We start from the raw sequence: 23,341 nt of genomic DNA on the forward strand, positions 1-23,341 counted from the left end.
GTTGGGTGTAAATGGTTAAAAGCGGGATAGTTGTTTGAACTACAGACTTGAGCAGTTTTTTGTGGGTTGTACTGTAGTTCTACTTGTCACGTCACTGTACGTGAATTGTGGAATTCAACTGAATTGTGTTTTCTGTATATGTTCTTACTGATGGTTGTTTTTTTTCCTTGCTAGCCTTGACGGCCAGTGAGAATGATGGCAGCATGCTCATAGAGCAGTACGCGCCCTGCCCCTCTTGTGCCACAGTGACCAGGGAAGAGGAAGAGCCTCCTGTGAAGGCCAAGGGCACGCATTACTTCAACATGGAGGACTGCGTGATCGCAGCAGTGGAGCAGGAGCACATCGCGTGTCCGAACCACCCCGCCCAGCCCGTACCCCTGCAGGAGCTCGTCCCCGAGCTCTTCATGACCGACTTCCCTGCGCGGTACGACAGCCGTTCCTTCAGGGCAAAAACAAAACCAGTCACAGCCGGGGAGACACATTTTGGACACTATGAATTCGTGCATTTAACCAAAACGTATTTTTTAGTTGTTTCTCATTTACTGAATTAATGTGACAAATTTTGTACATGTACAGTATACAATAATTATTAATAATTGCTTACACTTACATAGTGCTTTCCTGGACACTCCACTCAAAGCGCTTTACAGGTAATGGGGACTCCCCTCCACCACCACCGTTGTGCAGCCCCACCTGGATGATGCTCCAGTACGCTCATCACACACCAGCTATCAGTGGGGAGAAGAACAAGAGCAATAAAGCCAATTCATAGATGGGGATAATAAATTATGACATTATAAATTGTTGGAATTATAAAGTACTGTATATAAATTGCAAATTGTGTGATTTAGATTCATCACTCTATTTTGTGCGCTGTTACTGGTCATCATACACAGGCTTAGGGTAAGCTTCCCCTAAAGCCTGAAGTGGTGAAGTGGTCTGACAGATTAATGGCAGAACATACCTTTTAGATGATCATCGTTTCTACCCGATATCTACTTTGTCTTCATTTTGTAAAGATACTTGTGTGTGGATGCAAGTGTTTTAAAAGACTGGAATGTAGGGAAAGATTCGTAGTCTACAGGTATGTCATTTTTCTTGGCTTCTTGTCTAAAAACTAAAATGCTGCATGTACCAAATATATAGAGTTCATTTCTAGAGCCTCACCAGTTTCTTAACACAGAGGACTATTAGGGAAAAGTGGAATGAACAGGGAGCTTTGAGAATAAGGAGCCCTTTTAAACCTACCATTACAGAGATATTACGTTTGGTCATTGTTGACGACAGTTTTTCAAAAGTGGCATCTGATATAAACATTTTAATGTGCATTTAGATTGAGAAGTGATTCTTTAATATACAATTCTTGAACAAAACAAAGGCCATCTGTGCTGACATTAAGTGAAGCCTACTGTATTATGGCAGTTTGACAAGTGTTATTACTATCTTCCTGCAAAACTTTCAAAAGGGAAAGGTCAGGAATTTACTGGGACGGATTAAACAAAGACATTTATGCATTCTTACAAACAAACTATAATTCTTAGAAATGAAGAAAGAGTTGAGAACATAATTAACTCAGTTCTTCATATAAGTCAATGTTTTACATCAACAGCACACTAAGGAACACTAATATATTTTTATAGTATTTTGTTGCTTTGTTTAATAAATGAGCACAAGTTTTAATGTATTTTCAGCTTGTTGCCTAGAAGAAAAGCATGTTTTATTTTAATAACAGATGGTGCCTAGAAGGAACATTTTTCAATTGTGTGGTTTGCAATATTTTTTTCTGCGCAATCAAGCAAAAACACATTGTGCTTTGTTCAGTTGTTGGGGGGAAAAAATATAGTGTTTCAAGGCAAAATAAACATCAGTAAACAGTCTGGGGAAGATTCCAAGTGCTTGAAAACTGAAACAAAAATCCAATTACACATGATAAATGTACTGTATTGATTATTACTTAATTTTCCTTTGATTTTATTTCATTTTTTCTTCGATAAATGGTTGTGTGGTAATGTTTTCAATGTTAAGAAGGAAATCATTGCAATTCTAAGCTCCCTAATTGCCTAATTGGACAAACAATATAATTGGCTTCAAACTAACAATGGTGAAATTCGCAATTTACATAGTACTAGCATCTGTGTTTTGCATCATGTACAGCATGCCAAGCTTGTGTAATTTTATAATATTTGAGTTGTTGTTTGCTGTTCGAGGAGAGGAAGCACTGCACAGACCTTCAGAGTATTTAGCTTCACGCCCGAGTCGGTAATGGCAGGGGAATGGAGGTCACGAAGGGTCTTCAGAATGAGCGCTGTCTGGTTGGTCTGACTGTGACCTGGGCTGGTCTTTCGCTGCAGGTTGTTTCTGGAGAACAGCGACCTGGAGTACAGCGAGGAGGAACACAATGTCCTGGGCCAGGGCGGTAGTGGCACCATCATCTACAAAGCCAAATACAAGGGCCTGCCGGTCGCGGTGAAGCGCTTCCAGTTCAAGAAGTGCCGGCAGCAGTCGCTGACCTCCAGCACAGGTGAGAGAACAAGACTCGTGTTGTGGTTCTCTCCTAACGAATCTGGGTATAAAGCCCTTGACATCAATGAAGCTTCTCTGGTCCACCCAGGCCATCACTGGGACAGAACGTTTTGTAGAGGTCAAAGGCAGGGTGGAACATCTGGAACCAAACATTAACATTGGTCATGGTCAGCTAAACTATCAGGTGTTTATCATCTCACTCACATTTACCAGAACTGCTGCCTGGATCATGATGGATTGCAATTCTCCACCCTCTAGTTCTTCCATTCTGTTGTTCATACAGTAGATGTTGATGTTTCACGATACTCTATGAAACCATCCTTCTTTAATCATTAAATGTGGCGAATATCATTTCACAGCATGTGCAGCACAGTGACGCAGTGGTCAGCATTGCTGCCTTGCAGTGCTGGGGCCTTGGGTTCAATTGCGGACCTCAGGTGTTCTCTGTTATCTGTGTGGAGTTTGTATGTTCTCCCCATGTTTGGGTGGGTTTCCTCCAGGTGCTCCAGTTTCCTTCCACGGTTCAAAAACATCCTGATAGGTTAACTGGCTTCTGGGAAAATTGGCCCTGCTCCGTGTGTCCGTGTGTCCCATCCATGGTGTACCCTGGCTCGTGCCCATTTCTTGCTGTTGCAGGCTCCGGCTCCGGCTCCCATGCAGCTCTAAATTAGATAAAGCCGGAAAAATATGGATGAATGGATTTCACGGCATTTTGAGCTGGATTTAATTTTCAAGTAAATTGCTTTGGTTTTTGGTAATAGCATTTTATGTTAACCTTATCTTTTGATTTCCTTTCCCCCCCTAGGGCATCCAGTCATTAATTTTCCTATTTTCTGCTTAGTGTTATCTGCAGCATGTCAATGACAGTGAGCTGCAGATATGAACTGTATCTAAAGGCTACAAAAAAGTGCACCGCAATCAAAATCTTTAGTCAGCATTTTCAGCATGGAGAGGTCTGCAGTTTTGTGGACATAAATATGTTATTGCAGTTTTCTCCACATGTTTAATGTTGCTCATAAAATTTTCCAAGCATCTTTTTGCAATGACCTTAGTTATGAAAGTGTGATGCCTGTAGTCTGTAGTAGGTGGTTCTGAAGTCATATTAATATGGAAAGCTTTGTGGAACATGGTTGTAAATAATGACAGAAAACAGGATATCAAAGTGTGGTAAATAGTTGCTAGTGTATTGTTTATAACCGTTACTGTATTTTTTTTAGATTAGCACATCCTACACATTAACCATGGCAACATTCTTTTGCCTGTATACTCTTTCCCTTGTGGCTGTAAACAGTAAGCAAACTATAAAGTCATCTTTGTATCTACAAAACTCCCAAAAAAAAAACACTAGCCAAAGTAACATTTATAGTTGCAGACAAAAGCGATTGTTTTAAAGTAGCATGCCTAATATAACCCCAGAGAGACACCTGTCCTTTTATCTAGCAGATTAATAGTAGGATGCAGCAGACCTTGTTTAAGTGGAAGGTGTAGAAATGAGAGCAGTGTCTGCTTGAGGCTTTTTCACTCCCCCTCTGACATCTTAGACCACATACGGAGTGGGGCCTCATCTCACCTGCCTCTGAAATTCCCAAGGTGTACTGCTGTACCTGACATTTGCACATTATCCACACTGTGTGTTGGCGTGCAGCTTGGAAGATGGTCTTTGTCTCTCTTCAGTTGTAGAGCATGGTGCTTTCCTTGAAAAGTCACAGAAGTAGTATAAGTAGTATACTGTATGAGGTTAATCTTTGGGTTGCCTTGATATTTTCTCGCCAGCTGGTGAGTTTGTCTTTTCTGACCACACTCAATAATTGTTATCTTATTGCAAATTTGTCGTGAGAGTGATGTAAGTAAGTAAGTCTGTTTGTTCCGGAACAAAATATGGTTACATTTCTCAGATACATTTCTGCTTTCCTTATTGCATTTTTATGTGCACCAGTAGCATGTTCCAAAAATCATCTGGCAGTCCTGCGGAACATGAAGACAATCAAAATTAACCCTGTATTAGATTCACTTTTGGGAAAATGAACAGCACAAGCACTCGTATTGTGCCGCGTGCTTACAGGCTGAATTCTATAAAAATGCTTAACACTTTAGATTAGAGGATGCCGATTGCATGAGACGTAAGGTTTTACTTATTTGCTAGGGGTTAGTTAATGACTTTTGCATTAGTCTTGCAATTTGGCATGAAATGAAAAACAAGTTCAATTGGAAGAAAAGCAGCTGTTGGTCCTGCAGTGTTTCGGTCTCTTGGCCATCTGTAACTAGTGACATCTAGAAGGATTGCAGTTATTTGGCAAAAGCGGCAGCCATCTCGCACTGTGTCTTCTGGGGGTAGGGATCAAAGTGACAGCACACACAAAATGAGCCTTTTGCACCTGAAAGAAACCAGTGTCTTATTTTTATTATTTTGTATTTTTTGTCAACGCTTATTTTTTGGCCTGATTTGGGTTAGAACTGCAAGATGTAAAAAGCCTTATGATTTACTGGAAAACAATGGCATTCTTTTGATACAGCTCAACAGTAACTTAATGCTGCTTTAACTGCGTTTATTGCAGCTCTGTATGACCTCTGCACAGTATGGGGAAAGCACCATATTTTTAATGAGTTTTTTTTTCATTAAGTTTGCTTGAATTATAAATCTGAGCCACATAAGTGTTAGTGCGGTTTTATTTTACAGTTTTTAAGTGTATGTTTTTAGTAAGAAATATTATAACTTCTTAACTGTTAGAGCTGGATCACGGAATATTCATTCAGGCCTCCTTTTAAGTTTTCCTGGACTCAAGCAGACAATGTTGCATGAGGATTTTGTATCAAGGTTAATGCCGATGCTGATTTTTCTAGCTAAAACTTTTATTTGTTGTTTGAATAAAACAATGGGTGACTTAAAAAGCATACACTGGAATTGGTTGAGGTTGAGGATCCAGTATTTTGCTATTGGACGGCCCTCCTGTGTTTTAGTGATTTAGATTTGCCTGCAGTTGCAGTTCCAGAAGTTAAAAAAGGATATGGATCTTCACGCCTTCCGTAAGCGCGAATCCTTTTCCGATTCCAGACACCATGGTTAAACACCTGCAGTCCATGGATGCCCTGCGGAACTTTTCCGAGTTCCGGCAGGAAGCCAGCATGCTCCACTCCCTGCAGCACCCCTGCATCGTCTCTCTGATTGGCATCAGCATCCACCCCCTCTGCTTCGCACTACAGCTGGCCCCCCTGGGCAGCCTCAACACAGTGCTGGAGGAGCACTCGAAGGGTGAGTGCCCAGTTCCCACCCGGACGCGCTGCCGTCTGCTTCTTCCCTGTTCCCAAGGAGACCGTGCAGCCAGAGTGACACTTGCTTCATTTTTTAGCCATACAAGTTTTAAACACAGTAATAACAAGGTCTAAACATATTAATTAAATCTAGACGGCTCTGCGGCGTGAGGTGGTCAGTCATTTCGCAGCTTAACGAAGCTAGACTAAGGGGTGAATTATGACTCGGCAGCTTCAGCTGTCAGGTAGGACCTCTGTTTTGTGTCTTATCTGCAAAGCACGTCGGGAGAAAATGAGGAACGTCCAGAGGGTGGCACACAGTGAATTCATGGTAGAGATGGAACTTCAGCCCTTTACTTAAAAAAACTTGGTAACTCCTAGCTTACATACTGTATAGTATATGTTTATGGCTTTTTTTGAAAGCTAAATTAAATGTCTCATTTAAATTTACTATGCACTTTACACCTAATCTAAGATGAATTAGCCACAAAAAATGCCAGTCAGAAAGTAATCATGATGCTGTACAATGATAATCTGGATTGCCTCATTTACAAAATCTTTTCTGTTCTTTTTAGCAGGAGTTCAGTTTTTGCCATTGGGTCACATGCTGACTTATAGAGTAGCCTATCAGATTGCTGCAGGGCTGGCCTATCTGCACAGGAAGAACATCATCTTTTGTGACTTGAAATCCGACAACATCCTAGTCTGGTCCTTGGAAGTCTCAGACCCAGTGAACATCAAGCTCTCGGACTACGGCATCTCCCGGCAGTCATTTCACACAGGGGCACTGGGGGTAGAAGGGACGCCAGGCTACCAGGCCCCAGAAATCAGGCCTGGCATCGTCTATGATGAGAAGGTACTTGTTTCACTTCCTTAGGGTGTTGTGTAAATGGCAGACAGGTGTCGAAATATTAGACTGAACAATCACACGAAACAGTTCTATCAATTCTTCTGCAGCAGAAATGTGCTTTTAACATAGGTGAGCCTGATCTCTTAAAGGATTGTAACCCATTGTTAAAGGATTGTGGCCCATTCTCAGGAAGCAACGTTCAGCTCGGTATTTGGGACTTTACTTATCGGTAAAAAAAATTAAAAGCCTTCAGATAATTTTAATTATTAAACAGCCTTGTAAGAGACAATCTGGATTTTCTTATATTTAATCTGCAAAAAGGAAAGTGTGTGGCCTGTTGTATCTGTGGTTTTTATCTCCAGAATATATAACTTTTATATATAAATTATCTGGTGTTAAAGCAGATCTCTCTTCTCCAGAGAGTGTGATGCTCAGCATCTAATTTTCGTCAAGATTTATATCTCCCTAATCCTAGTGGCTCTGCAGAGAAATGCTCAAAGGAGAATTAATGGACCAATGAAGCCCTTGTGTCAAGATGTTGATAAAAAGCAGTGGTATGCCTATTGACATTCTCAGTTTCAGTTCCATGATTGGATCTTTTTCCTTTGTAAGAGATCAGAAATGAAATCCCTTCAGGAGTATGTAGGAATGTCTCACACAAGGCAGGTTTGTTAAAATTATGGATACCCTGTGTATTTAGAACATTTAAACTATATAATTGACTCATTTAAACCTACCTTTCTGCCAATTAACTCCACCTACATTTGGTTTATTTGTGGTGTGTCTTTTATTTGTGTGTTTTGCCATAAAATAGCAAGCTGAAATGCTATACCAATACCAAAAACGCCACAAAATACCAAATCATCATAAATTAAACAGGTTTTTTAATTTGAATTTTTAAGTTTAGAATTGGGAATGGCTGGTTTTGTACAGTAGTGTCATCATGATGGTAGTTCTGTACTGTAGTTGATTTGGAAATAAAGTGTTATCACAAACTCCCAGTAGCTGTGGTGGTTTAATTGCAGTGTGGGTTATCAGCCATTGTTTGGAAGAACATTAGGGCTTTGGAAGACTTTGCAGATGGCTTTAATAACATAAACAGCCTGCCCGTTACTATAGTCTTCCATAAGCCTTTCATAGCCACAGTGCATTTCTATATTCCATGCTTGACCAGATAATCTTTATACCTTAACACTACATTTGATGTAATTGTATTCCTGTTGTGGGTAATGGCTATGAACATCTAGATCCTGACAGATTAATGCTTGTTCTGACCAGGTGGACATGTTCTCTTATGGCATGGTGCTGTATGAGCTGCTGTCTGGGCTCAGGCCTGTGCTGGGACAGCACCAGCTTCAGATTGCCAAGAAGCTGTCCAAGGGTGTCCGGCCTGTGCTGGGGACCCCAGAGGAGGTGCAGTTCCACTGTCTGCAGACACTCATGTTAGAATGCTGGGACACCAAGCCGGAGAAGGTGGGTCTCTGCATGGGTTTTTCTTCTCATTGGTAGTTGGGTGTCAGAAATACAACACTCTCCATGGAAACTAACCTGTTTGTCCTGTTTGTAAAGTAGTTCAGCAGTCATCGGCCGGGTATCGGTAAATCTTTACATTACATAGCATTTGGATTTTCTCTAAAACCGGTCTGAGGACAAAGCATAATTCAAGCTATTGTACAGCCTGAAATAACTGAAGGAATAACTAAAATTAGTGATGCAGACCAGAATGCTTTCGGTAATCAGGTTGCGCTGTATCCAGGAGCTGAGCTCCCATGAATAAATTCATACTTCAGCAGTGTTGTGCAACTCTGGAAGGCCTCATCGTGACAGAACTGCAAACATACCGTCCTGGTCCACTGGTGTTTGAATGCGTGCTCTGTTCCTGTCTTGTGTGCAGCGTCCCACGGCAATGGCTCTGCTCAGGCTGATGCAGGAGCCCAGCTTCCCCTGCTTTAAGTACCTTCTGCCCTGCGGGAAGCACAGCCAGCTCTTCCTCTCCAGCGAGCAGGGGCACCCCGCTGTGTTCTGGGACATCGACCAAGACGAAAGGTTTGGACTGTTGAAAAAAATCAACAAGATCTATCAGAAGCTCTTGCGGTTTCTTAAGCTCTTCATACTTTGACATGGGGAGTGCTTAAAAAACAGTAGCAGTGTCTGAGAGATAATGTGGCTGCCCATATGGACTACTAGAGATTGTTATTCTAATTACTACGTTTCCCCCACACCAACCAACAAGGAAATACCTAGATGTTTTTGTCCATGCTTATGTTTCGAGGTTGTTCACTTGTCTTTAATTTCTAGTAGATAACTTTTGTTTATACACGAGGGAGCATAAAAGTCTTTGTGTGTACATAATTCCTTTACTTCCCTCAGAAAGGAAAACATCAATGCAAATTTGCCGCAATAAAATAACAGCTGCTATAATTGTAAATAATATAATGGTAAAGTACAAGAAAGGGTGTTTGATCCCGCATGCTTTTGTGAGAGCCACTTATTACCTGGTTGATATCTCTCTTTTATTAAAAAAGCTGTATAAAACCTCTGTAAATCTATGTAGCATGGACAGTACCTTTTTCCAAAAAGGTAGAAGTGAAGGGATTTTAAAAATTGTGATAAATTAATGATGCTTAAAAAGGGCTATGGAAATACAGGATAAGCCTTCTAACACAGTTTCTGGAGGAGGAGGAGCTGCTTTGCTGGTGTTAATTGCTGTTTGTGATTGAATACCACGGAAATATGGGGTTCCAGGGTAATGCCAGCACTGCACAATCTGAGCTTTATCTCCTGAATCAGTTGTTGCTGATTTTTGCTTGCCCATAAGCCTTCCCCAACACAAACAAGGCCACTCACGCAGACACTCTCAGGCCTCCTCATTGATATGAGTAACAGACGTGCGCTTTCAGTGGTGAGCGGCACCTACATCTCTCGGTAACCCACCTGCACGCATTGCGGTTCCGCACTGCAAAGCTGGCTCATCGAGACTGTCCCTGTGGACAGGTGAGAAATCGAAATGAGCCAGGCTGAGCTGATGTGAAAATATCTTCAGCGTAAACTCCCTGCTCGGGTAAATGGTCTCAGAAAGCCGTCTAAGTACTTTATACAGAGCGGTAGGCCCGAGTAAACGGTGTGAAGGGGACACTCTGCAGGTTTGAAACGTAGCTCAGTCGTCGGGATTTGTCTTGCAGGAATTACACTGTGGTGAATGTCGACAAAGGTCAGGTCGAAGTAAGGAGAATGGCCTGTCCTGGAATGAAGATCAGCTGTCAAATGAAAGTAGAAAACACTCTCTGGACTGCAACCGAGGTACACTTGAAGTCTCGTTGTTGTCCTTGAGAAAAGTGTGTACTGAGGGGCACGTTGCAATTTTTTTAACCTGTTTTTAAATGGGAATGGAAAAGGTCATCTTAACAAAGCATGCCATAAATATGCTTGCCTGAATTTAACACTTCAAAATTCTCCACGGCTTAAAACAAATCATTGTAGACCAAAAAGTGACTGACTGGAACCAATCTGCTGAATTCGGTCTATCTTTGTGACACGTGAAAGTTGTCTTTATAGCTTTGAGAGAATGTCATTGTCACCTGCGCACAGTTGTGTTTTCTCAGGTTCTGATTTTAATCTGTCCTTTTTCTTCCCCCCAAGGACCAGAATATTTATATTTACAGTTTGAAGGATATGTGTCCACTGAATAACCCCCAGCAACATTTCTTCTGTCCTGCCGTGGTCACCTGTTTGTTTATAGTGCCAGCGCGGAAAGAGGTAAGCCATAGCAACGGGGTTTGCAATGATCTGGAAAGTTTCCCAAGCAGTGGTGGCAGTCCTGGCAGAGTGCTCCTAACTGCTGTGACTCTTTGGAGACCTGAGAACTTGCAGAGCCGTCAGTGCGCGAGGCTCCGTTCCTCCAGTCTGCAGTAACTGTTCTGTAGGGGGCTGTGGAGGGTGTGAGACAGGAGCTCGTTGATGGGTCCTCATTCTGACTGGGAAGTACAGGAGTCAAATCAACTGTTTATCTCCAATTCTCCAATATCTCCAACTGTTTATCTCCCAAAAAAAAAGAAGAAAATTGTGCAACCCAGCATTAAGAGTCTAACTTGTATTTTGTACTAATGTCATTCCTTGGCTTATGTCACTGTGTTACATGCTACACCTTTACAGTTGAGCACATTTCATTTAACATGTGAAGGTATTTTAACCACAGTGGGAATGTAATGTTTTTGTCCCATACAGCATAGTCCCTTTAATAACCCAGAGGGGTGACTCCTCCCTTTCCCTTTGCCTCAGGTTTTGTTAATTATAAAGCAGACTGGCTTTTCCAGGTGTTGGCTACAGTTCACGATAGAAACAGGCTGCCTCTTGGTGTTGACACAAAATACTCTACAATCAGGTTTTTAATTTGCTACTAATTATGTTTTAGGACAAAACTTTGATGTTTTAGGACTTCTTAACCATGGCCGTCTTTAGCTGTTTTGTGGTAAACCTGGTGCTTCTTAACTCTTCTGGACACGGCCCAATTAACCACAATACCTCACTATAGTAACAGGGAAAACTGAACACAAAGGTATAGTTCAGATAAAAATAAATAATTCATCTTTTGTAATCCTCTTGTGTTGTTCTTAAATTTGTGAATTTTAGAATGAAAAAAAATCTAAAGATCTGTTTTCCATAAAACAATATTGTGTTCTGGCCATGGAATAAAGTGTACAAACCAGATACATATTTTTATTAAGAGTGCTATTTAAAACCTTAACATGATTACTGTATATCAAGGCTTTCAAACCCAGGACCTGGAATGTCAGTGTGTCTTATCTGTTTTCATTCCAACTTGGCCATTAAGATCCTAAATCAGTTCTCTAGTGGCTAATTGGACCACGTTGACAGCTTCTTTTAGCTCTATAAGTAATGGTTCTTTAAAGACACCTAGAAAAATCCAGGTGCACCAGCCCTCCAGGACCAGGACTGGACAGCTCTGACTTAAGAGGGTTAAGACAATTGTGAGTACTGTGCATAACGCTTATGTTTGCCTGGACAAGACTGAGAATGTAAAGTAATAAGCCTAATGGCCTTGCCTCTTGCAGAACTGAGTTAAAGAAGAGTTAAAATGTGTCAGTGAGTTGCAGGAGCAGTATTGCACATTTCCTGTCCTTTCCAGGAACAGTAGAGAATCCAGATTATATGGTTGAACTCTATAATAACATACTGACAACCAATGTCAGCTCTATAGTCCCAGAAAAACATTATCTGTATCCAATACACACTGTTCCCCTTGCTATACAGATCAGCTCTGTTCTATGGATGCATATTGTTACTTGTTTAACTTTGCCTAGGTTTCTCATAGCCCTCCCAGAGCTGGGTTATAAAATTTGATTCCCCGCTTGTCTGTTAGGAATAAAGAGATAAGGTCGAGATGGAGACTGTTTCCTGACTCCCTGTCCGTTGGCAACAAAAATCATCAATACGTCTTTGAGCTACAGAGTTGGGCCCTTAGAACTTAAAATTACTGGTGTCAGACCTGTCTTAAGAAATATGAACCAGGCTACTAATAACTCGATCATTAATTAATGGCCTATGCCAAACTTGCCTGTGGCAATTAAAGAACCATCTCCTCTTAAGCAAACTTTATGAATCTCTACGCTCTCATTTTAAATTGCTTTATGGCACCAAAACAGCCCTTGTCAAGATTTTTATTGATGTCTTAATAGCTTCAGACTCAGGGGCTCTTTTTTATTGTTTTTTCTACTGGATGTCTTTACTGCTTTCAGTAATGTGAACCATTATAGTTGTCTTGCTCAGCTGGGGGGCCTACTTGGCATTACCTGTATTGGCTTTAGTTTGTGTTAACTTATACCTTAATTAGGCTTGAGCTCCTCCATAATGGGACCACTTCTGTTCAGTAAACAGTTCTTCCACGTGGCCAGATTGGACATCATAGTGTGAATTCCCATCTTTACAGTGATGGAATTTCAATTTTACTTGAAAATCAAATCTGACAGGAAACTGGATGTCTCCTTGTAGTGTATAGCTGAGCTAGTTAATTTCTTATCCAAGTAAGCAGTTGTAAGACAGAGGCTGCGTTCTTAGGTTTTCCACATCACCTGTAAAAGTCCAGTTGTGTGAGTATGGCTATTAAAAGATGTGCCATCAAGATGTGTTTCTTTGGATCAATGCTCAATGCTATGCTGATCAGGTAGTGTCCTCTGTGGAGAACTTGTGCAGACTTCAGGATAATTGCAATTGTATTTTATGGCCAAGAAGGGTCTATTCTCATTGTATTTCTTACCTCCTAATATGTTACACTTATCACTGTTCACCATAGCCTTCTGATACCAGTATTTTGTTGATCCTCTCAGTAAGAATTTGAACTATGGGCAATAGGACTCCAATCTATTATGCACCCTGACTGTGAAAACTCGAAACTTTATAAAATTAGGACTTTTTTAGGTCTAATTTCAAGTCTTAACTTAAAACTCAAAAGCTTTTTTTAAAAACGAAACTGAACTCCTATAGTTATATATGTGATATCGGCTGTCTTAGCAGTTCCAGTCTGAGCTCTATATGCCTGTCGCTGAAAGAAGCTCAGTTCATAGGGTTTTCTAGCATAGATCATTTACTACCCACCACAGTTGTATGAAATACAAGAGACATTTATTGGTTTGTAATTAATGCAATAATTTGTGTTAATTGCATAATTTGTGAAATAACCTACCGTTAAGCTTGTTGACAAGATCTGCTTTGTATGCATCATTGGTAAGAAGTGATTTTAAACACAACATTTTGTTCACTTCTCCTATATAGAACTATTGTCATCAAAATCAGAAGTTGAGACAATGTTCTCCTTTTTCTGTCTTGCCGGTCCACCGAGCACTGTTCTCACCTAACTGGTGAGGCTGGTTTTTATCCCCGTGAAGCAGGAAAACTGCTGCTCCTAAAGCCCTATTTAAAGAGGAAAACAAACCATCTAACAAACCAAAGTCCCTTGATGACAAATGGTGACGAATTTGTAATACAGGTTACTGCATAGCCAGGGCATGTTACTGATGTACAGTATTTTTTCTGATTTGTTTGTATTTGTGTGGTTGTTGAGATGCTTTTCTACTGTTTACATTCATAAAATCTAATTTGATTCATAGAACCAAATGACTGCGATTAAAATATCGTTAACTTTAAAAGGCTAGTACGTTTTTCGGAAATCATGTGGAAATTGGGCTGATTGGTTCAGAACAACCTTGACTTTCATTGATAAGGGCATTCCCAATCACCCAGTGAACATGTGCTGTTTTTTCTACTTTTTCTGATTCTACTGTAACTCTAGTCGAGAAGGAAATCTAGTCTTGATCATGTTTTAATTCCATTACTACCATTAGACATGCTTTGATTTTTATCTATTTTGCAAGTAAGATTTTCTTAAGCTGTTTAAGTCAATATAGATTGTCTCGTCTCAACAATGTTTTAAACAAGCATTGAGGATTCTTTGAAGTTTTAGATGAAATAGCCAAGGGCAATCGAACATGCTAAACAGGTTTCATAAGGTTGTGAATATCGACCTTACTCATTGTAAAGAAAAAATGTTACAGTTTACAGGCACCTGTTATATGTTGAATTTTACATCATCTAACCAAGCAAAATTAACCTCCAATACCTTGTGAAAAAACATTTAATCATTTAATGATTGACAAAAATCTGCATGTTGTTAAATTGTTCTGTTACACAGTGTTATTTCTAGTTCTTTGGTACCAATAAAACAACATCATTTTAATTATTTTGTATACATTTCAATATGCTTTACTAATCATGAAATCATGAAACTATGAGAGAGTCTCCATATATAAACATGCAAAATAGTTTGCAGTATACCACGGTACATGCATGTATATTGTATATTGAGGTACGTTTTCCAGACGCGGGACCCAACCCTACCACTTTGTCTCTTTGTCAAATTAAATTTATTGTTTTTAAATTTATTATTTTGAAAGTTCATCAATTGATCATTTTCCAAAGTGCTTTTGAAAGAATTAATAAGAAACCTGGAAGATCAGCTAGGTTGTGACCCTTGAAGATATGTGTTTCATAGTCCTTGACAAGACATGTCCCACATTCTTGCCGCCCCTGTTTCATGTCCAATCCTTGCCTGAGAGCTGAAGCACCTGTAAAGCATGATCTTGTTTCTGTCTTTCTTGCTCTAGACTCTCCCGTTGGTCTTTGTGGGCATGGCGGATGGGCTTATTGCTGTGTACACGCTGATTAACGACGTACCCCATGATGGCGAGTCCTACCTGTGTTCCCACACTCTCAACAGATCCGTCTTCAGCATTGCAGATGAAGATCCGAGGCAGAGGCCCTACCCTGTGAAGGCCATGTTACTGGCTAACAGTGGCACTGAGGTCTGGTACACCAATGGCCCTGGCATCCTCATCATCGACTGTTTGACCCTCCAGGCAGTTAACCGCCTGGATCCCTATACCTGCCCCTCTACAATAGTGTCAATGGCATCTAATTCAGGCTGCTGGGGAGAAGAGGCCGCCTGGTGTTTGGATGACCATACGAACACTTTGCTCATGTACCACGCCGCGAGCTACCAGCTCTGCGCGCGGTACTTCTGTGGAGACCGCAACCCCCTCCGGGACATGTTCGTAGTCCAGCAGCCTGCTGGGGCGGTCTCTCCGTCGCCCCCCACCCCGGAGAAGAGCTCTGAGCACAGCAGCCCCGGAGAGGTGACAATAATGTACAGCGAGGAGACGGGGACTCAGATCATCATGCACCAGGACTCCCTGACGGACTACTGCTCCATGTCCTCCGCGTCCTCCGAGCAGCTGTGTCAGATGGACCGGTCCAGCTCGGGGGTGCTGAGCTCTCTGGCCAGCTCCTGCAGCATGCCTTTCTCCACGGACTGCGAGGACTCCGACAGAGCGCAGGAGCTGCCCGTCGACCCCACCTCCCCCGAGACCTTTGAGGCTCTCTTGGAGAGCGAAACCCCGGAGCATCTGCAGGCTGTGAGAGTCCTTGCAGTGAGAAACACCTTGTGGATCCCCAGGTGAGATATTTATGCGTGCTCATCAACATGCTCCATTCTGGTCATTGCAATCTCTCGGTTTGCGGGGGGGGGGGTAAGCCACCACTCTCAGTGCCCACAAAAGCGAAGACTGGGAGGGATTTCCAAACCTATTTTCAGATTTGATTGCTTACACTTACAGTATATAGCACTTTTCTAGTCACTCTACTCAAAGCACTTTACAGGTAATGGGGGATGTGACAGCACCCATAGTGCTCCAGTACGCTCAGCACACACCAGCTATCAGTGGGGAGGAGAACAGAGTGATGAAGCCAGTTCAGAGAGGGGGATTATTAGGAGGCCATGATTGGTAAAGGCCAATCCAGGTACTGACCAGGTTACACCTGCTTAGCTTCAGTGTGTGGCCAGTTGTGAGCTGCAGGTTGATATAGCTGCTGGCAGATTCATGGTTATTTTTTTGTATCTGGAATTACATAGTGTAGCAGAGTTAGTTAAGGACTAACTAAACTTAATCATAAGACAGTTTTCAGATCTGTGTGAAAAGCATACTACATGGTAAATGACATTCTCATATGTGTATTATTAATAATTATGTCAAAGGAAAATTAAAATGGTAAACTATTTTATCTTGTGGATCTTGGACCATAGGTCTGGGTCTTATCAGACTTTTAAAACAGTTAACAATCATTTTAAGCTTTTTGATTTCATTATTTGAAATAGCTATTACATTTTCAAAGTAAGTAGCTATGCTGAAACGTGACTGTGCAGACGTAGTCGGGAGGGCACAGCTTATGGCCTATGTGGGACTGAGAGATTGCTGTCTTGCAGGCGTGGTGGGGAAGTGATGGTCATCAAGCTGGAGAAGCAGGCAGAGGTCCAGAGAGGCAGGGTGATCGCAGTACTGAGGGCCCCAACTCTGCCTGAGCACGGGTGAGTTTGGAGCTGCTCCAATTGTTACTCATTATGACATCCCAATTGCCAAAACAACTTCACAAGAAACAGTCACAATTTATTTTTACTCAGGAAATTGTTACTTGGTGGTCATACTCCATTTTGTTGGTTTTTGGTTTAAATTAGGTTTTGAAAGGTTTTGAAAGTTTCGAAGACTTCATGCTCCTGTTAAAATTCGTAGTCATTCTGCCTTCGATGTGTCCTGTATACTGTCCATCACAAATCATCATTTACAATGGCGTGATGTTTGGATCAATTCAGCTCCTCCTTACTTGCAGTTAAGCTCTCAAATATGGAAAAAATAGACATTAAGCTGCTGATTCAGCTTCAGTAAGGCACACAGAGATCATTCATCATGTAGTTAATGGTTTGGGTGACTCTGTAATTATTTCTTTAAAAGTTCTACCAGCTGTTTCACTATAAAAAGGACTTTTGTTCAAAGTTCAGGTTTAAGAGCAGGCGTTTCACACCATTATGCAGTAAACAGTACATTTCCATTAATAAGCCCACATGGTATTATCCACCTGTGTCGCAGGTCAAGAAAGTTTTTGATGTATTAAAATTGAATTTTGTGGTTATTGTATAAATCATTTCTAAAAAGAACATACATCCCTAAAGTCTTCAGGAGTCTGTGTCTTCTGAATTTGTAAGAGCAATTTGACACCAGTACTTATGTTATGGTCATTAATCAGGGGTCTTCAAACACCCTTATCTTTCACTTGACATGCAAAACACTAATAATGGGACAGCCACAGAAAGTTAATGAAAATCCAGATTTACATTTCAGCTTAAAACTGAGGAGTTCCATTCTTTTATGTGATCTTATTGAGTAACCTGGTAAAGTGCCTCTTGAGACATGTGTTCTGGAATTGCATCATGTCCTAGCATAGTACGGTCCAAAAGGAAACTTGAGTATGTTCCAGTTGTAATTTCAACAATCTGACCTCAGAAGGTGTTTAGTAAAAGACAGAATGTGTGCAACTACCTTGTCTTTAATTGAAAACAAAAAGCAAATACTGTTAATAACATTTGTTACACATAAATGCTATTAGGGCAGCAGCTCTGCTGCTGTGTACTGTGCGATCCATTTACAAAATAACAGGCTCAAAACATTAAAATGCTAAGCAGGCTGAACCGGTATGTTTTCCTACTGGTTTGTACAGTCGAACTAATAAACAGTGTGATTGTAAAGCCAGTGCCCTCTGAAGGAAATGCTTCTCCATGCTGCCTCCGTGTTTCTAGGAAGAGGCGCTACATGTTAATTTCTTGTTTAGAAAAAAAGTGAAAGTGAGTAAAATGCCCCCTGTCTTTCCCCAGGGTGCTGATGGAAGCGGCTGTGGTTGCAAAGGACACTGTTGTGTGCGGCTTTCGAAATGAAAACATGGAGTGGTGCCTGGCTGTCTGGAGGGGCTGGGGAGGCAGGGAGTTTGAAATCTTCTACCAGTCCTATGAGGAGCTGGGCCGGCTGGAGAACAGCATGAGAAAAAGAAGGTAGCTCTTGTGCGGCGCAGAATCGGAGCTCTGTGAGCGACGCGCTTGGGGGAATAGAGACTGACAGGCCTCCCTGTTCCTACCGGGGGGCAAGCACGCTTTGACATCAGCACCAGAGAGCGGGGGGAAGCTCGCTTGGAGCTCTTCTCCTTATCCTGAGCTTCAGCTGCCTGCTCCCTGTCAAAGCCACATGTGTACCTGTGCAGGCAGTCAGGTGTGGATGGCAGCTCTTCAAGTAGGGTGTCTGTTACTTGCATGACATGTGATCTTTTTCAACACATTTAACTAGTATCCACGGATCCCTGTGGAAGGGACTACAGGAGACCAACTGCATACAAACTGAACCTTTTTTTTTCCAACCAGAAAAAGGTCAAGAAGACCAGTACTGAATAAATAAAATTGCATGACAGTTTCTACATGGCCATCAAAAATAAACTAGAGAACATGCAGCTCCTACAAGTAGCAAGAACTAACCAAGATTAAAAAGGTTTCCAAATCTATATCCTTAATATAAGCTATAAGCTATGAATTGCAGCCTGGGAAAGGGGTTAAATGATTGTTTCTTAAATGTGCAATGGTAGAAAGCATTTATTTTCTAAATTAAAAAGAGTATTAAAAAGCTCTGCCATGCAGATACAGTTCTAGATGCCAGGTGTTGCGGAACAATGCCTGACAATGTGTATCCAGCTAAAGATTCGTGGAGTGTATAATGTAATGTACTTGTATATTATGATATGGTTGGGAATACTACCTGCATGTGTAAATAAAACTACAATGCACTGTTTGTGTGATTGATCGAATCATCTGAAATCATTTTTTGTCACAGTAAATATTTTTTTCCAAAGAGCCAGATAGAAATCAAAGTTTTGCTTCTTGCAATGTGTGATCCTGCAATTACAAAAATGTCATGTTAATACAGTGCTCAACTGTGGTGCTTCTGTCTACACCTCTAAAACTGGCAGCGCTATATCCAATAATAATGTCAGAAGGGACTCAATTAACTCACCTATCTTTCTTAGAGTGTTTACTTGGATTAAAACATAGATGAACTATTTGGAGTAAACTAGTCATGAATCTTAATTCTGGTTAAAAAAAAACTCGGCTTTCTATAAGCTAAGTGAAGGCTCTGAAAGTTAAGATGGAGGCAGAGGTGATAGTAAAAGGCTTGAATTATATTTCCAAGTACAAAGCATAGTTTTTTTTATTGAGTAGCTTTAGCTGTATCCACACAAACCCGCACACACTCACACTAGGGCCAGTTTTCAGAGATGAAAATTAACTTACCAGTTTGTTTTGGACTGTTTGAGGAAACTCAAGCACCCTAGGGAAACCCACACGAACATGGGAAGAACATGCAAACTCCATGCAGATAGCACCGCCCAAGCACAGCAAGGTAGCAATGCTAACTGCTGCACCACTGTGCCACCCACTTTGGCAGCAATGTAGTAAAACTTCTCCTTGTAATTCCGCCATTTTTCATTTTGCTCTGCTTAAATGGGTGTAGTGTATCCTTGTACTCCTTGGTAAGCATTATTTTACATCTACACACGTGATTTATGTGTGACACTTAACTGTTGTCAAAGCTGACAAGTGACCATTAACTGATCATTGCAGAGTAATGCAATGTGTGGAAGAGGCAGAGATATTTAAAGAAAGGTAAGATGGGTTTCTAGGGCCCAATTGTTATATGACGAATGAACAAATACAGCCCTACACTCAGCATTTAGATATTCTGGAACTTCCTCATTCTTGGCCATTCTCTTTATGAAACGCTGCGCTTTAACATATGTTACTGAGACGGTTGACAGGAAATTCTCCAAGAAAATTGTTTGCTGTGTTGGCAGCTGATGTGCTTCCTGGCCGTGTTCTCTGTAGTAGATCGAAACCAAGCTCGCCGGCAATAATCTCAACAACTCTTAGCCTTCTCCTGTGCACTACATCACACCATTTCTCCTAGAGATCATGATAAGGGATCAGCATAAAAAGGCAGAGATAGAGATTGCTTTCCTTGCTTTCCTTGATGTAGCTCAATTACAAGGAAATACATGCTTATAAGAAAGATCTGGGAATAACGGACATTGCAGTCAGTTTAAATCCTAGCCCATGGGCCAAGACAACTGTTCCAAATGCAATGTTCTTTTTTTATAAAGAAGCTCTCTGCCATTTATCCATTTATCCCTAACATATAAAAAAAGATTGTATTCTTTATGGAAAAAAATTTGGATTTAGCAACATGATTTTCAAAATTGTGGTTTGTCATGTGGAAGATGAGGATGAATGTATTAACCATAAAAAAGCTGAATAAGAAAATTAACTGAAATGGCTAGGGGATTGAGGGATACAAAAGGGCTAGGACAGGCACACAGCTATAATGTGCTGTAATACTTGGCATCATATAGAGTGTGTAGGGGTCTGAATAGTACTTTGTAATCCTAGTCTGAAGTTCCACTCAAAGGAAAGGGCTTCACAGAGCAGTTCCAAAGACTAACTAGCTACTGATGCATGATTGATGAGTGAAAAGTAGGTGATGACAAGGCAAGCACCTGGGTAATATTTTTTAAAACCCGCTTTATGAAGCTGCAAGTAACCACAAATGAATGCAATAACGCAGCACTGACTGAAGACTTTTGACCTTCACTGGGGGAAAAAAAACAGGCTCCTACAATTCCCACTACTTCAGCTTTGTGAAAACTGGTTCAGGTAGCCTAAGCCAAAGATTTTCTCAACTCTAATTAATGCTCACAAATAATTAACAATGTTCCACATCATTTAGAAAATATTTAAGACTAGAAGACGTGTGGGATTCTACAGGATTTTGTGTGCGTCTAAAGTTAAAGCATGCAAGGTTTAGTGCTGTGATGCAAATGCAGGATGTTGTATGATGAGAGTGGAGCCCGTCTTGGGGTGCCAGCTCTTGCAATAAGGGAGACAGGCTGAAGTGCTGTTCGCAGAACTGGAGTCAGGCTCAATGGGATTGTGGGGGTGGTAAACTGGTTTAGACTGTCCCCCATTTCACTGCGCTTAATTTTATTCCAAATCGCGGTGCTTTAGTTACATAGAGGACAGAACCTTTCATCACATTGAGATTGAGTTTCCAAAGGCTGTGATTTATTGAGGAGGTCAAGGTGGCTGACAATCCTGCTTGTTACCATGGAGATCATTTAGATGAACATTTAATTTGCAGCGCCGGTTTCAGAGCAGTGGGTTCTCTGTGCATTAGAAGGCAATTTCAAAGAGCAATTTGCACCAGCTCTCATCTCAGTGAGCACCAAGGGCTGTCGTCGCTTCTCATCTAATGCTCTCCAGATGTCTTTGTTCAGCCTGTGTCCATGATGGAGAAATAGGCAGGAGGGGACAATGTTAATTTAGCCTCGTAGAAGGCTGAAAGCCATGCTCCAGTTGCCTTTCATTTTCTGTTCTACAGTATCTCTGTTTGAGCATAAACACATTATATGCGATGTGCAGGTAGAAAACAGCAAACATTAAAATGCTGTGCAGTGTTTGCCTGCTTTTATTTTAACAGCTTCCAACAATGAAGCAGAGACTTCTCTTTCTAGAGAATTGTTTTAGCAATCCATGTGTACACAGATGTCTTCTCCAGTGGTATGAAACAGTGATTTCCAGCCCTCCTCCTGGGGGACCCTGTGTCTGTTGGTTTTCTTTCCAACTGAGCTGCTAATCACTGGTGCTTTTAATTGATGTGCTTGCTGATTTTGTTCACTAGTTTCTGCACTCTGTCCTTGTTTTCAAATATACTGTGCTTTTAAGCGCATTGTTCCAGCCAGTTCAGCTGGTGATTATGCAACTTGTTAAGGAATTTGCTCCCTTTGCTCTGTCTAAATGACTCTTAATAAGAGATCAGTTTTGGATGCTCTTAGGTGGATAATGACACTGAATTAAGCTCCCACTATATTTTTTCCTTTCTGCAGAGGTCCACTTGGTTAGATTTTAGGCACTATGTGTGAATAAGGTCAGATCTGTAACACATTTTCAAACATTTGCTACCAGCAAGACATGTTTTTAAAAATGGCTACAATCATCTCATGCATGAATGTTAAGCAGTGGAAGAATTCCCGGTCTCCTGTAATTAATCCCATAGATTTTGGACAGTCTTTTTGCAAGTTAGGTTGTGTAATGAACTGCTTTTAATAAAGGATTTTTTTTATATTTCTGCACAACTTTCTGGGATGGCTGGGCTTGAAGGGCACTCATAAAATACATTTCTGTGTTGTAGGTTGTGGCACAGGCGAATTCATTCAGCCTTTCCATGACATGACTGTGCTCGTTGGAGGTGGGGGGTGAAATCAATTGGAAAACAGCAAGAGGCCTGGCTAGTAATACTTTCCATATGGTAGCCAGCCCCCTGGGGCAGCTTCCTGAGAGTGGTCAAAGTACTGTCGAGGTAGCGGGAGAAACATTCCAGCCAGGCCTCACCCGGGTCTCCCCAACAGAGACAGCTCAAGAACAGCAGGCCCAGGAGCCTGGCTTGCCCCTGGGCTGAGGAATTAAAGGCTCCACAGTTGACAATTAGATTGGCCGAAATTGGTTTAGCCTGATGAAAATGCGTTCAGAGCCAATTCCTCTTTCAGCTGCGATGCGAGATGTTTGTTCCCTTGCCAAGACAACAGGAGGTCTGTGTCTTTCTTAAAGGAAAGAGTTCCTGACAGTACTGTAAGGTTTTAGATTGCTGAGGAGTACAATCTAAATCTGTGAGAAGCTTTGGTGAGTCAGGGCACAGTGGACTTTCCAGTGGAGTGAACTCTGAGAGTATAGCAGCCTCTGCTGTGAACACTGTGTAAGACAAAAATATTTGTGTCTCAATATACCATAGCAGAGGCTATCAGTCCTGGGCCTGGTGACCCCCCCCATACCTGCAGGTTATCAATGCAGCTGCATGGCTGAAAAGATTAATTGGCTCAGCTACTCCAATGAGATTTTAAGGTGCCTCAGAAATTCAGCAGTTAAAGGACAACCTCTTCAAAAAGTTCAAATGAAACCTAACCTGGTCTGTTAGGGGTTCAATTATTTAATTGGGTGCTCAGGTGGAAGAAAATCCATGAACCAGCATTGGGAACCCCTGCACTCCAAGTTTGTAATAGTTTTCTAGAAATATCACATGTGTGGTAGTGTAGATAAAAATAAACCTGTGTAAGACACTCTTTTTCTTTTCATAAGAATTTATTTTTCTTCCCCAGCCTTTTAAGATTTTTAACTGGGTCTTTCACCTGAAACAGCACTGAGGGGTTAACAAAAGAAAGACTGCAGATGTCTGT

At 41.3% G+C, this 23,341-nt stretch overlaps 1 protein-coding gene across 5 annotated transcripts in view; it reads left to right on the forward strand.

The window, feature by feature from the left end:
- lrrk1 (leucine-rich repeat kinase 1) overlaps positions 1-18,852 on the forward strand; it is a 49,533-nt gene extending 30,681 nt beyond the window's left edge. For 4 of the 5 annotated variants that reach the window (XM_088641162.1, XM_088641160.1, XM_088641161.1 and 1 more), the window contains 11 exons: positions 175-424; positions 2,352-2,521; positions 5,576-5,773; positions 6,348-6,628; positions 7,901-8,095; positions 8,517-8,668; positions 9,805-9,922; positions 10,262-10,378; positions 14,800-15,647; positions 16,455-16,556; positions 17,895-18,852. In XM_088641162.1, coding sequence (XP_088497288.1) covers positions 175-424; positions 2,352-2,521; positions 5,576-5,773; positions 6,348-6,628; positions 7,901-8,095; positions 8,517-8,668; positions 9,805-9,922; positions 10,262-10,378; positions 14,800-15,647; positions 16,455-16,556; positions 17,895-18,072 — 2,609 coding nt within the window. In that variant the 3' untranslated portion in view covers positions 18,073-18,852. The remainder of the gene's footprint in view (positions 1-174; positions 425-2,351; positions 2,522-5,575; positions 5,774-6,347; positions 6,629-7,900; positions 8,096-8,516; positions 8,669-9,804; positions 9,923-10,261; positions 10,379-14,799; positions 15,648-16,454; positions 16,557-17,894) is intronic. The other variant, XM_088641163.1, reaches the window with a different exon arrangement.
- Positions 18,853-23,341: the final 4,489 nt, after the last annotated feature.

The sequence above is a fragment of the Lepisosteus platostomus genome, chromosome 7 (genome assembly GCF_059453375.1).
Source record: "Lepisosteus platostomus isolate fLepPlt1 chromosome 7, fLepPlt1.hap1, whole genome shotgun sequence".
NCBI lineage: Eukaryota > Metazoa > Chordata > Actinopteri > Semionotiformes > Lepisosteidae > Lepisosteus > Lepisosteus platostomus.